The 11949-nt window shown below is 42.2% G+C and overlaps 1 protein-coding gene across 1 annotated transcript in view; it reads left to right on the plus strand.

Annotated features, from left to right (window-relative positions):
• The window catches only part of LOC110065882 (phosphorylase b kinase regulatory subunit beta-like), a 31300-nt gene that overhangs the window by 13407 nt on the left and 5944 nt on the right, over positions 1–11949 (plus strand). The window contains exons 14-27 of the mRNA XM_020773049.2: positions 1236–1342; positions 2488–2540; positions 3081–3174; positions 3958–4041; positions 5295–5399; positions 5847–5929; positions 6680–6770; positions 7200–7261; positions 8092–8277; positions 8774–9056; positions 10005–10073; positions 10720–10779; positions 11028–11101; positions 11243–11291. Coding sequence (XP_020628708.2) covers positions 1236–1342; positions 2488–2540; positions 3081–3174; positions 3958–4041; positions 5295–5399; positions 5847–5929; positions 6680–6770; positions 7200–7261; positions 8092–8277; positions 8774–9056; positions 10005–10073; positions 10720–10779; positions 11028–11101; positions 11243–11291 — 1400 coding nt within the window. The remainder of the gene's footprint in view (positions 1–1235; positions 1343–2487; positions 2541–3080; positions 3175–3957; positions 4042–5294; positions 5400–5846; positions 5930–6679; positions 6771–7199; positions 7262–8091; positions 8278–8773; positions 9057–10004; positions 10074–10719; positions 10780–11027; positions 11102–11242; positions 11292–11949) is intronic.

Here is an 11949-nt window from a genome sequence, read left to right on the forward strand (position 1 = left end):
TCAAATGATATTTGCTGTCCATACGAAAACAAAATCGCGATTCTAAAACGCTGATAGTTTTGACTAAGCATGCGCAGATAACCTGGGCTAGATAGACAGCTAGATATGTCTTCGGTCACGTGTTACTTCTGGATGTCAGCGTTTTCGAAAAGTTCGTCCACCCGTGTACAGGAACGAACACGGATGCGTCACAGCAGGCCATTTTGGTATTCACTTTGAATTTGTGTTAAATCTCCATATTTTGTTATTCCTCAGAAGCATGTGTTCCTTTGGGATGACACGGATTCGCATCAGGATCAATGAGCCTAGAAGATCAGGGGCGTAGCCAGCCATTTTATCTATTTGAGCCCAAATTGTACAGCGCAAGTCGTATGTCAAATTTTGGCAACGTCCAAAACAAAAAACAACAACAACAACAACAACAGTCAACCAAATTTTCGTGCGCATAACTATTTCAAAGTTCTGCTTTGTTAGTAACCTTTCAGCATTTTTTCAAGGATAAGATTGCAAGTCATTATTTTGTTTCTCAAAATAAAACGTTGACATAGCGGTGATTCGCTATGGAATAGTAAGAAAAAGAAAATGTGGTCTTTTGGCTTCTAAAAAATATGTACAGAAATTCTTGTTAAGCCCGTGCTTAATGGCTTAAAGGCACTCTGGTCATGGTGCATCAAAGGAAGCGATGAATCCAGTCTGGTCACGGGTTCGTCGTGCCCTTTGATGCACCATGATCCGAGTGATCTTGGTTCATATATTCTGATCCGGGTCATCCTAAAGGAACACACCCAAAGATTGTAGCAGAAAACTAGTTTTGAAACATGAGTATACGTGTGAAATTAGGAAATAATCTTGCTCGCGTTTTCTCAAAATTCTTAAAATTTCTGTAGCATTTAGGTGAGGGAAATTATTAGAATTTTGACAAAATGCAAGTAATATATTTCTTACTTTCAAGAGTTTACCATTTGATTATCTTTTAATATCATATGTGACAAATTACGCTTACAACCGCGGGTTTTTGAGTAGTTTAATCTATAGGTAAATTTCGCGCTAAACGTAGCCATGGCAATCAAGTAATTTCTTAAATTAAATCTGAAATTTCGCACCAAGTTTAAGGAGTAATTTGTCACCCATGATATTAAAACAATAACGTTCTCTAAAAATCCCTCTGTAGAAAAGACGTATTCAATTACGGTGTTTCGGATTGCTTGACCCAATTTTTGTTTGTTTCTCCTCAGATGACGGTCTTTTAGACGTGAATGAAATCGACCCCATCGGAAGGCATCTGTCCCACTCGGCCAAAAATCGCTTTGGTCATAGTAGCTACAGATACTCGTCATTTAGGGTACAAGCATCTTCCAGTGCTTTGATCGAGTTTGTTTCAGTCATTAGTCTAGGAAGAAACTCATAGTCACAATCATAGCAATTTTCTTGAACAATTCTGTCCAAGGGGGAAAGGTGCAATGAGGTTAACCCTATGTGAAGCACCAACCCTTGAGACAAGGCCAGACCACAACACCGGGAACTACGTGCCTTACTCTTTTCGATCAGTTTGTGGGTTCTTTAACGTCCCCTACTAACCAAGCAACACTTAAGATGCAGGTGATGGGGCCTACTGTTTATAGCCCTTATCATAGAAGGCTTGAACGTGTAACCATTTGCAGGTGTAATTACAAAGGTAGCACATTCTCCTCAGTTATTTGAAGATCCTGAGTGTTGGTTCGGTCTGGGGCTCGAACCCTCGACCTCCCGCACAGCAATCTGGCGCTCTACCAACTGAGCTAACCAGGCGGCTCGTGCACTGTCGTTTTGGGGCACCTCGTAAACTGCTGCCTGTCGTTGTCATTTCGAGCTGGTAGGGACCTTTAGATAGCGTTTACAGTACGAGATGGAGTAAGAGTAGGCTTTCGATTTCAATCCAGATTCCTCTCCCTTCTAAGTTTTTGGGCAATTGAAAAGGAGCCTATCGGTGAAAGATTGGTGTGAAACGCGATATTCGAAAGCTTAAGTACCAGGTGCACGCGAATCTGAAGGTCCCTAATAAACTGACAGAGGTAGGAAAATGAGACCAAAATGGTCATAAGAAAGAGCGCAGTATTGAAAAAATCTGAGATAAACAATAGTTTAGCCCTGTGCAAGAAAATTAGGGGAGTAGGGATGTCACAGTTGTGAGATCGTTCACCTCCCTCCAATATGACCCGGATTCGATTCCGGCCTGGTGATAAACGTGGGTTGACTGAGTTTGTTGTTGGTTCTCGCCTTGCTCCGAGGGTTTTCTCCTGGTTTTCCAGTTTTCCTCCCTCCACAAAAACTAGCATCAGGCAAATTCCAATTCGGCCAGGATAGAAGACTCATGAAAATCAGCTTAGGCATATGTGGCTTCCTCTCTAAAAATTATTGTAAATTTAATTTAACAGAAAGAGTGAATTCGACTTACATGTATGTAGGTGTTCATTCTTGTGCTTAACTCTTGTGTTTGTTTTGTTTAAGGTTGTGGACTCTGACCTAGTGGTCCAAGTTTCTTTGATCACGGAAAGCAGAAAGTAAGAACTTTGAACGTGCTTTGTTGCTTTCAGTTATGAAGGTTCTTGATCATGAGTAAATGTGGTGGTTTTGAAAATGCTTTTTGTAAAACCTAAACGACAGAAAAAGTGAGAACAAAAATCGTCGATGACGAAGCCTTCATCACTGAGTGGTTTACAGTAGGGTCGTCGCAGTTATCACAAAGGGTGCGTTCCTCTGAGGTGATCTCGATCAGGATCAGTGATCCAAGATCTGTCTTGATCATGGTGCATCAAAGGAACCGATGAATCCACTCTGGTCATGGATTCATCGGTTCTTTTGATGCACCATGATCCAGGCAGATCTTGGATCACTGATCCTGATCCAGATCACCTCAGAGGAACGCTCCCAGAGCTAGTCGCTACCGTAAAATTAAAAAAAAAAAAATGCAGCTCGTTAAAATCGCCTGAAAAGCCACATTAACCAGACTTTGACTGAGTTTGCTGTTGTCTTGTGCAGAGTAAGTCGCACAAGTTTTGGAGCTTCTTATTTTGTATAATATTCATATTTTTCTTTTCCAGCCTACAGACTACATTGGCGACATTTGGTATTGAGACGCAAACTCCACAACAGATCGAACCCATACAGATCTGGCCACCGTCAGAACTAGTGAAGGTAGGTAGGACTTTAAGGAGGGTAACACGTGACAGTCATAAAACTGATAAACTTGTGATAATCTTGCAAGATCGACAATAATTCATTTATGGCAGTTGACTTGAACAGACCGGACTGTTGTGCCCGGGTGGGGGAGTTGGGGTACTCTACAAAGTTTCATACGGGGAGGCTCCGCCCCGAGGTCCAACCCCCTACCCTTTTGTGTACCATTTTGACAGAAAACGTTCCCCTTTCGTACGCCTTTTACTGAAAAGGTACCCCTTTCGCACACGTATTTAAGAACACTGTTTCCCTTTTCTAAACCCTTGGAATAAAAGCACCATATTACGGGAGACCATCAGAAGGGATGCTAACCGAAAAAAGCAAGTATTATTCACTCAGCTCACGTTGGAATCAAGACGACCGATTTCCCTACCCTTTCATTTACCTCAACTTGTGAAATCCCCACCCTTTTACACCTGAAGCCTGAAAAACGTGTCCATTTCGGGTGTAGCGCCCCAGTATAGGCCATTATAGGGGATACCCTCTCGGGTGTTGTTGTCGAAGGTGGACCGAGCTCACTACCACGAAAATACTAACTCCTCCACCCCACTCCACTCTACTCCGCTTCTCTCAACCCTTTCACTTCCAAGCTCTGAGAGAGAATTCGTATTCGAAAACGGATTTTTTTGGGTATTTTGGACACGTTAGACTTATCGCGTAAGTCAATCGAAAAGCCGGTGGAAATGGCTGGCGTATAGTATCGTGTTAAATCAATGTTTAAACTGCTTTGTTACTCCGTAGGCTTACAAGCGGCTCGGTGTCAATCGTAAACTCGGTCTGTCTGGTCGTCCACCAAGGCCAATAGGAACTCTGGGAACTAGTAAGGTAAATTTAGCAAACTGACGTCAGTTTCTGGCCTGTCATTGATCACGTATTTTAGTTCAGATACCACTTGCCTCTCATCGAGGACTAACTGCTAAACCGTAAACTAAAATAGTTTTTACAATAACTGTCTAATTTGTCGCACGCTGATTGGCTCTTTTTTATCATCAATAAGAGTACAGACGGATGAAATTTTAATTTATGCAAGCTTTCAAGTTCAACTTTCAGCTCTTAAACTGTCAACTTTTTAACCAATAAGATTTTATGAACTTTTTTAAGTAGCCAACCAAAAAGCGAGAAAATCTATTGACAACGTTCGCATCATTTTACACAAAATTCACTTACCTTTGTTTACGGCAAGTTTACTTCGTCATAACATTGTCAAAGTTTACTGCGGAACCACTCGCCTGCGGCTCGTGGTTCCACAGCCACTTTGACAATGTTATGGCGCAATTTATCATCAGTAAGAGGACAGACGCATAAAAAACTGACGTCAATTTGTTAATTAGCGAAATTTTCAAGCTCCGCGCGCGATGGCGTCATTTATGTCTGTCTTCGTTTAGAGCGGTTTTCAATTGAGTGTCGAAAGTAATCAGGGAATAACTTTGGGTTTGGTTTTAGTACGGTTTGAGGTTGGCTGAGTAGTCGAATTGGTAAGTAGTTGGTTTGGTTTTGGTTTTATGACACTCAATTCAAAACCGTTCTATGTAAGTCAAATTGTTGTCGCATTTTGAGTGGTTCTTATGATCTTTTGGAGGAAAGACACATAGATGATGTCACTAACATTCTTTTTTTGTTTCTTTTATTATGTAAAACAAATAGAACTGAGAAAGTGGCACACGAGACGATAGCAGGGTGTGCCAATGATGCTCTTACATTTTGACGTCATCTTTGATCAATTACTGAACAGACGCACGGCAACATGGAACCTATTTATTAAATTGATCATGGAATTTGGCCAATCGACGTGCGAAAATCTCTGCAGTTATTGCAAAATAGCAATTTATCGTTGGAAGCTTTAACTTTGCTATTATAATTAATGCTTTCTGTTAATGATCATTTATCGTTAATAGCTGGTTGATTAATCGTTTTAAACTTCTCAGGGTAAAAGTTTCTTAATGTTAAAGTTCCTCAACTCTCTTGTTTCGACCCAGTGCTGTTTTTAGTAAATCTTCGAGCACTCCAAGAACTTCTGATAGTCATTATTATGCGCTCTAAATGGGGTTTATCCAGCATCATTCCTTTTTTCTATGCAGATCTACCGTATTCTGGGCAGAACGGTTGCAACTTACCCTAAACTTCTGGACGAGACTGATTTCTACATGGCCCTGGATATGTCTCTTCTTATCGACGAAATCAAGGTATAACTGCATCAAACCACAACGACGAACGTTAAATCTAAAAAGGAAAACAAATCCCAGCCAATGATAAACTTCGAAAATTTATTGTTAGAAAAAGATGAGACTTACGACACAGTCAGAATACATACGAATACTGCGTTTCTTTAGTTTCACTCCTCGGAGATTTAGATGAAAAACATGACCTGTAGATGAGTCCGTAAAAATTGCAGGCCTAGGGGTAATTGCCAAAACGCACATTGCGCATGCTTACGTAATTTGTAGCCGCTGAAAAGCTCCACTTAGCGATTTATGGTTGAAATTTTGTTTTCTCTTTGTCACCCCATGGGCAGTACCAGTGTTACACGTACTGGCTTCAGTTTACGCATTGAAAATTGTGTTGCTTATTACCTTTGCCATTATGTATGCCTTCAATTCACATTTGCAATTTTCTCTGTTTCTGTCCATTAGACGAATTTGGCGTTCGTGCGAAACAATTGGAACATGAAGGGCCGACCCACCCTGTGTCTCTTACTGAGAGAAAAGAACTTACGGTGAGTAGTAATCAAGAATAGTCTCCAGAGCAGTACAGTCGAACCCACCGGGGTAAATGTTATTTACGCAAGGGTAACCTCGAGCTAATTTCGGTCAGAAGTCGCCCCTCTAGCGGCTCAGGGGCGACCTTTGAGCCTTCTACAGGGCCACCTCGTGATTTGCTAGTTTCCTGGTCTCGGATAAGGCCATGTTTGCCTACCGAATTATTAAGCTGCTCCCTCTCTGCCCTCCCTTGGGTAAGTATCGGGCTCAGTAAGTATTCCACTGACTAGTTCTCTGTGTCAGTGTGTCTGGTGATGGCCGCTCGCAGGATTGCCATGGATACCCCCTTACTCACCGGCTCCTTCAACCTTTAAGGCACCTGCTACCAAGCTCATCTATTCTTGATGAGTTTAACGGACAGTCCACTTAGTCCAGTAGAAATCAAACTGCAGTTAATCTCGACCTCAATAATATGAACACCTCATGATACGGACTTTTAGCTCGGCTCCTTTGGTGTCCGTAGAGATTCGACTGGCTTGAGCTACTCTTTTCCTTAGCGTTGACATGCAACTGGCTGGATTGTCTCTCGAAAAGACGAGTAAGATAAAGAATAAAGGCTAAATGTGTCGCTAAATGTGACCCCGTTTGTTCACATTTTGGGGAACTCTTTTGACCGAAAGCTCTACCGTCATATCCGGCCTTAAAGCAATGAGATGGTTGGGTGTACATCGCATTAATCGTACCGTTGTCTTTTGTTTTCTTACAAGGGGCAAGCAATTCCAGGAGACTCTTGAACTGTTGGCCTCGTTCAAAAGAGGATTCTGTGGAGGAGTTAAAATAAAACTGGGAAGGCTTCAGGTGCGTAAAAGAAAATGTCTCGTCTCTACGTACTCAGTTCTTCTTGTTCAAACATATGTTCGAGTAAGTGAGAAAAAGACCTGTTGTTATTGTTTAAGGGCGAGGGGTATTGTTTCTGTTGTTTGTTCAATTGTTCCCTTAAAGGGTATCGAGTCATGCATGTGAGACTTTGCGAGAGCTGCTTTATGACCCTTAGCTTGCTAACAGATAGCAAGATACAATATCCAAAGGTATATCCTGGTGCCTGGATGATTCCACACTTGTTTGGACCGACACTGCCTTGAAGTGCTACTTCTTCAGACACTACACTTATTTCTTTCTCTTTATTTAAAATCTCTATCGATAGCAGTTTTTCCTTTGATTTGGACCTCAAGCTTTTCCATTTCATTTGTTTGAACAATACTTGACTGTCACGATTCTTTTACACAGACGTTGGTATCGACAGCTGTGATTGATCATTTGGACTTCCTTCAAGCCGACCGCGATGTCAGGTAGCGTTTGGATTTCCTCTTCTAACACTCCTTGCATTCGGCGACTGCTCCCTCAATACGAGCGGCAATCAAAACCGAACTCTCCTACCAAAACGACACGAAAATAAAGACGATACCAAAGTTGCTTTGGCCTCTTGTAATACTTAATTCGAGATTTCTGGGTTTAATTTGGATTAATTTGACGACGAACAAGATATTTTGTTCAAAACAACACAACTATTTGCCTACCTGGCGATGCTAGATGCGGGTGACCCATTTTTTTTTGGCGCCAAATTAAAAACTTGCAGTCACAAAATAATACCTTCTAAAATCTAATATGGTTTTGGGAATTATAAATGCCGATTCGTGAATATTCAATGCCGTCTCAAGTGGCAAAAGTTGCCAGTCTGCAATGCCTTTCCAGTTAACATACATTGACGTCGGGATAATAGAGTTTTTCCCGCCTTCTTAATCCTGATTGCTCATTTTATATTTCGGTCGCGCCAGCCGTATGCAAGGTGCCTTTTGTTTGTTCTTAACTTGCAATCGATCATGAGGCATTGGATTGGAAGAGATGTATCAAATAACTTATCACGTGACACATTGTTTACTGAGTAAAGAAACAACGGCTTGTACATAGGACTTGCACGTGACGTGAGACTCAACCAAAAGTGCGAGCGCGTCGCGTCGATGGGAATAATGTTCAGTAAAATCTGAAAAACATGTTTTTTTTTTTGTTCAGTTGTGCTCGGGACGAGTGAGTTTTTCTACCTCATGTCCCCCGTGGTGGGACATGAGGTAAAATCAAAACCGTAATCCGGATTTTTCAATGATGTCGTTGCTATTTTTAGTGACCTTGATGAAGCTGAAGGAGGACTGGACCAGGTACGTGTTAAAGAAAAGGAAGGAGTAGATTCCAGTCCTCCGACTCCCGGCTCGTCCGAGGGACATAGAATGAGTCACCACATTCGCTTGAGTCGCAGCATGACACTGACGGCTGAGGACGAGGTGATTCCAATAGACGAGGAAGACGGCAAGTAAGTACCGAAAAAAAGTTAAATGTTAAATGTTTATGGTGGTCGATGCGCTTAGCTACACTAACCTAGTTCTCAGGCATGCCACTTAGACTGAAGGAAACAAATATTTCAGCTAAACGTAATAGGCTTAAAAATCCCAACTGGTAGGAGGCAGACCAGTTGACTATTTACAAACATGACCAAGGAATTGAACTAGGGTCTACCGAGAAGCAACTCCAGCTTAGTGGTCAGAGCGGGACTTGAACCCGCAACCTCCGGATTTCAAGTCCGGCGCCCTAACCACTCGGCCACGTTGCCTCCGAAGGCAAAGTCAAAAACATTGACAGTACTGTTGTGTTTCTTGTACATCGTAGGATTGATAATTTATGTATTTTGTAGGATCAGCTTATTACATCTTACAGTACGAGCACTTTCGAAACTTGTAGACGGTCTCTGTTGTCTTAATGTCCCCTATTTTCCAGACCAGTCTTCTCTCAGACTGCACATTTTTATACAGTTCCAGGGACCTGGTGACTAAATCACGTGAAGTTCTCCTGGCCGAGCTGGAGAACAATCCAACGATAGACCGACAGATGTTGGTTTTACAGGAGTTGATAAAGCGAGATGGGGAAGATTTCCAAACACGTGAAGGCACACTCAAGGATAGGGTGGACTTGCTCTATCAAAGGGCTGCATATGATAAGAAATGGTCAGCGGTGCGACGGGGTGCTGGGGTGCTTAAAAAACTAGTAGACAGTCTTGCGCCTGGTATCACGACTATACTGGTCAGCGGTAAAGTGGTAAGTAATATATCAAACACGAAAGACCGTGACTCTCACCACATTTTCAAACACGGAGAAGAGAGTTAAAGATACCACGCGCAGCGGAGTATTTTTGACGAACTTCGAGGTTTTTGGAATGCGGTCAAACACTGTCTTGAGTGTTTGATGTATCTTCTCAATCGAAACTAAAACTAAGGAGAAACCGGAGAAATAAAATTGTTAAAATCTCAATTAAGATCAGATATTCGAGAACAGTCCTGGTCATGATTTCTTTGTTTAAACTGGAAGAATAATTAATGCGTTTAAGAGGGTGAAATTGACGTCACTGTGTGCGACAGTACTGTGTGCCCTTATTGCGGGAGGAACTGAAATAAGTCACGTGGTGAAACCTGGCAGAATGAGTGTCATGTGATCTCTTCCACCTCAAAACTAAGACTTCCAGAGTGTGACACAAACAGCTTTCTTTCGATTACGTGAAAAGTTTGACTTCAACGCAATAAATCAGTCCTGGTGGAGTTGCAAGTTATTGCCACACCACGTAAGAGGACGACGTTACAATTCGCAAAAAATACACGGCTTATGACCGTTTCTCCTTATGGCCAAGAAAGAACCAATCAAAACGCTCGGGTTTATTTCGAGACTTCATTGCCATATAATAGAAGGTTCAGTTTATTTTATTCATCAGTCGGTTCTGATGATGTATTCTGATGAATAAGAAGAGGCTGAGATGGCCGCTACAAATTCCATCGCTACCACAGAGTACACGCGACGAATACTCCAGCCAAGGTTGAAGGGAGCTTAGGGAAGATGTCTCCTGTTCAGTCTCCCCAAGACCCCTACCCCACCTGCATCATCAGCTATCGATACAGGCGACGTACGAACTGTTAAGAAGGCTTCCACAGGCTACCTTTTGGGCTCCTATACCTCTTTTACTGATTTGATTTATTTCATTTTCATTCTTTTCAGGTAACAATTGGTGTGTTTGGCCATGAAGAGAAAGTAATATACGAACCGCTGACTCCTGCGGCTATCCAGGTAATATTAAATGACTTAAATGAGGGACATCAGGCAACAACAATCCGTCTCCATATATCCCTATTTTGTGCAGCATGATGTGCCTCACCCCATGTGAGTTTTACCTGGGTGAACTTGGCCATGACATTTCGACGCCATGATGTTTTGGCCGAACAGGTTTGATTTTGCCAGGTGGTGTTGATCGCTAAGGTCCCCTTTGTCTGTGTACTGGGGGGAGAGGAAGGTTGAGGGGAACGGGGTGTGGGGCATATGATCCAATGGAGGCTTGGGCTTTCATGTTGAAAACATGTTGCAGCTAACTTAGGCGTATACAGCAACGCTACATGGTAATGGTAAAACTCTCCAAGCATGACAATGTGAAACACAAAACCAATTTTACAGTCGTTAAACGAACATCACAAGTCAATAAACATTTTGAAACGACACAAATGGCAAAACAAGCTCTTAAAAATGAGCTCGTGGGCTAACTGCATATTCGGGGGTGGAGGAGGGGGAGCAAGGGAGTGACTTAAAAACGGAGGACGTTTTTCGTCTTAGATTTGGAGGGATGGCTATATTTATTGGAGCGGGGCTTAAATTTAATATCGAAAGTTTGCGAGTTATTGAACAGACTTGTGTTATATTTTCGTTTATTCTTTTTACGCAGAAAATCCTGTATTCCTTCTGCAGTCCTCATGATGTCAGAGAAGCAGTGCTTCAACAAGAGGTCAGCGGTAAACCAAACATCCTCGTTTCCTGGTCTCATTCCCTTCGCAGTTGAGAGATGGGATCCTGGAAACTAGACTGAGAGGTGTAAAATTCAATCTCGTTCCCAGAGCCTTCGTTACCCTTGTCCAGCGGAACGGGAAAACCGCTAGACAAGGATAACGAACGCTCTGGGAACGAGATTGTGTAAAATTTCGAGTGCCTAAAAATGAACTCATTTGTGTTATATTTCTTGCGCTCTTATTTTAGATGGTTCTTTATTTGGCTGCGTTTGTGGCAACTATGCCTAAAGTCTTTGAGGGAATGTTGAAGATCAGAATAGGGTATGTTTCATTTCTTATCACAGACCAACATGAAAACAGAAGGGCTATATCACTAATGGTGTGCTACTTGATTTCATTGTTCCAAATCCGTCTAAATCTTAATTTTAACCTTCCTATGACCCTTCTATCGGTCATTTTCAGATGGATTATCGAAGCCATGAAACAAAGATTGGCCAGCCGAGGACTAGGCGTAAGTAGTGATTTTGTAGAAGCAAGCACGTTTCTTAGCGTAATGCTGCCTCCGAAAGTTTGCTGTGTGCGTGTTGTTAAGTAACGCGTCTTCAGATGACGTCAAGTTAAGGTGCCATTCCTAAGATGACTGTTGGGTATTAAATATATCTTATTATTAAAGCAAGCCTGAGGGCCTATTGATTGAGTATTCGCCCAAGGTTTTGCCAGCACGCCGGATTAAACACAGTGAGGTCTGTGCAAAACGAATAAGCCAGAATCCTCCGAGTAAAGTAGTACTCTCAGTAGAGAATACCGGAAATAAAGCAATCCGATTTATTGATTTTGAATGTTTGCTCTCTCGGCTGTCTTAGAGGTAGTCTATCCACACACCCTCTATTTTGTCTCGTGTTTCGTGGGATTGCAAGCAAAATATTAACTCGGCGCGCGGGATATGAACGATCCTAAACACAAGGGGTTAGGGCTCGGGTCGCTCTCGCGCTCTACGCGCGCTCGTCGAAAAACATCTCGCAGAGAAAAAAAAAACGTCTATGGACAGACTATCCAAGAGGTGTATTAATTATAGAAGTCATTATTGATCAGTATTCGCCTTGTCGAAACAAACCAAGACCAATGCATTACAGTAATGGAAATGCTGATGGTTGGGGTGCTTGTGAATG

This window comes from Orbicella faveolata, unplaced genomic scaffold (genome assembly GCF_042242905.1).
Source record: "Orbicella faveolata isolate gen_17 unplaced genomic scaffold, um_ofav_v1 contig_3, whole genome shotgun sequence".
NCBI classification, from domain to species: Eukaryota; Metazoa; Cnidaria; class Anthozoa; order Scleractinia; family Merulinidae; genus Orbicella; species Orbicella faveolata.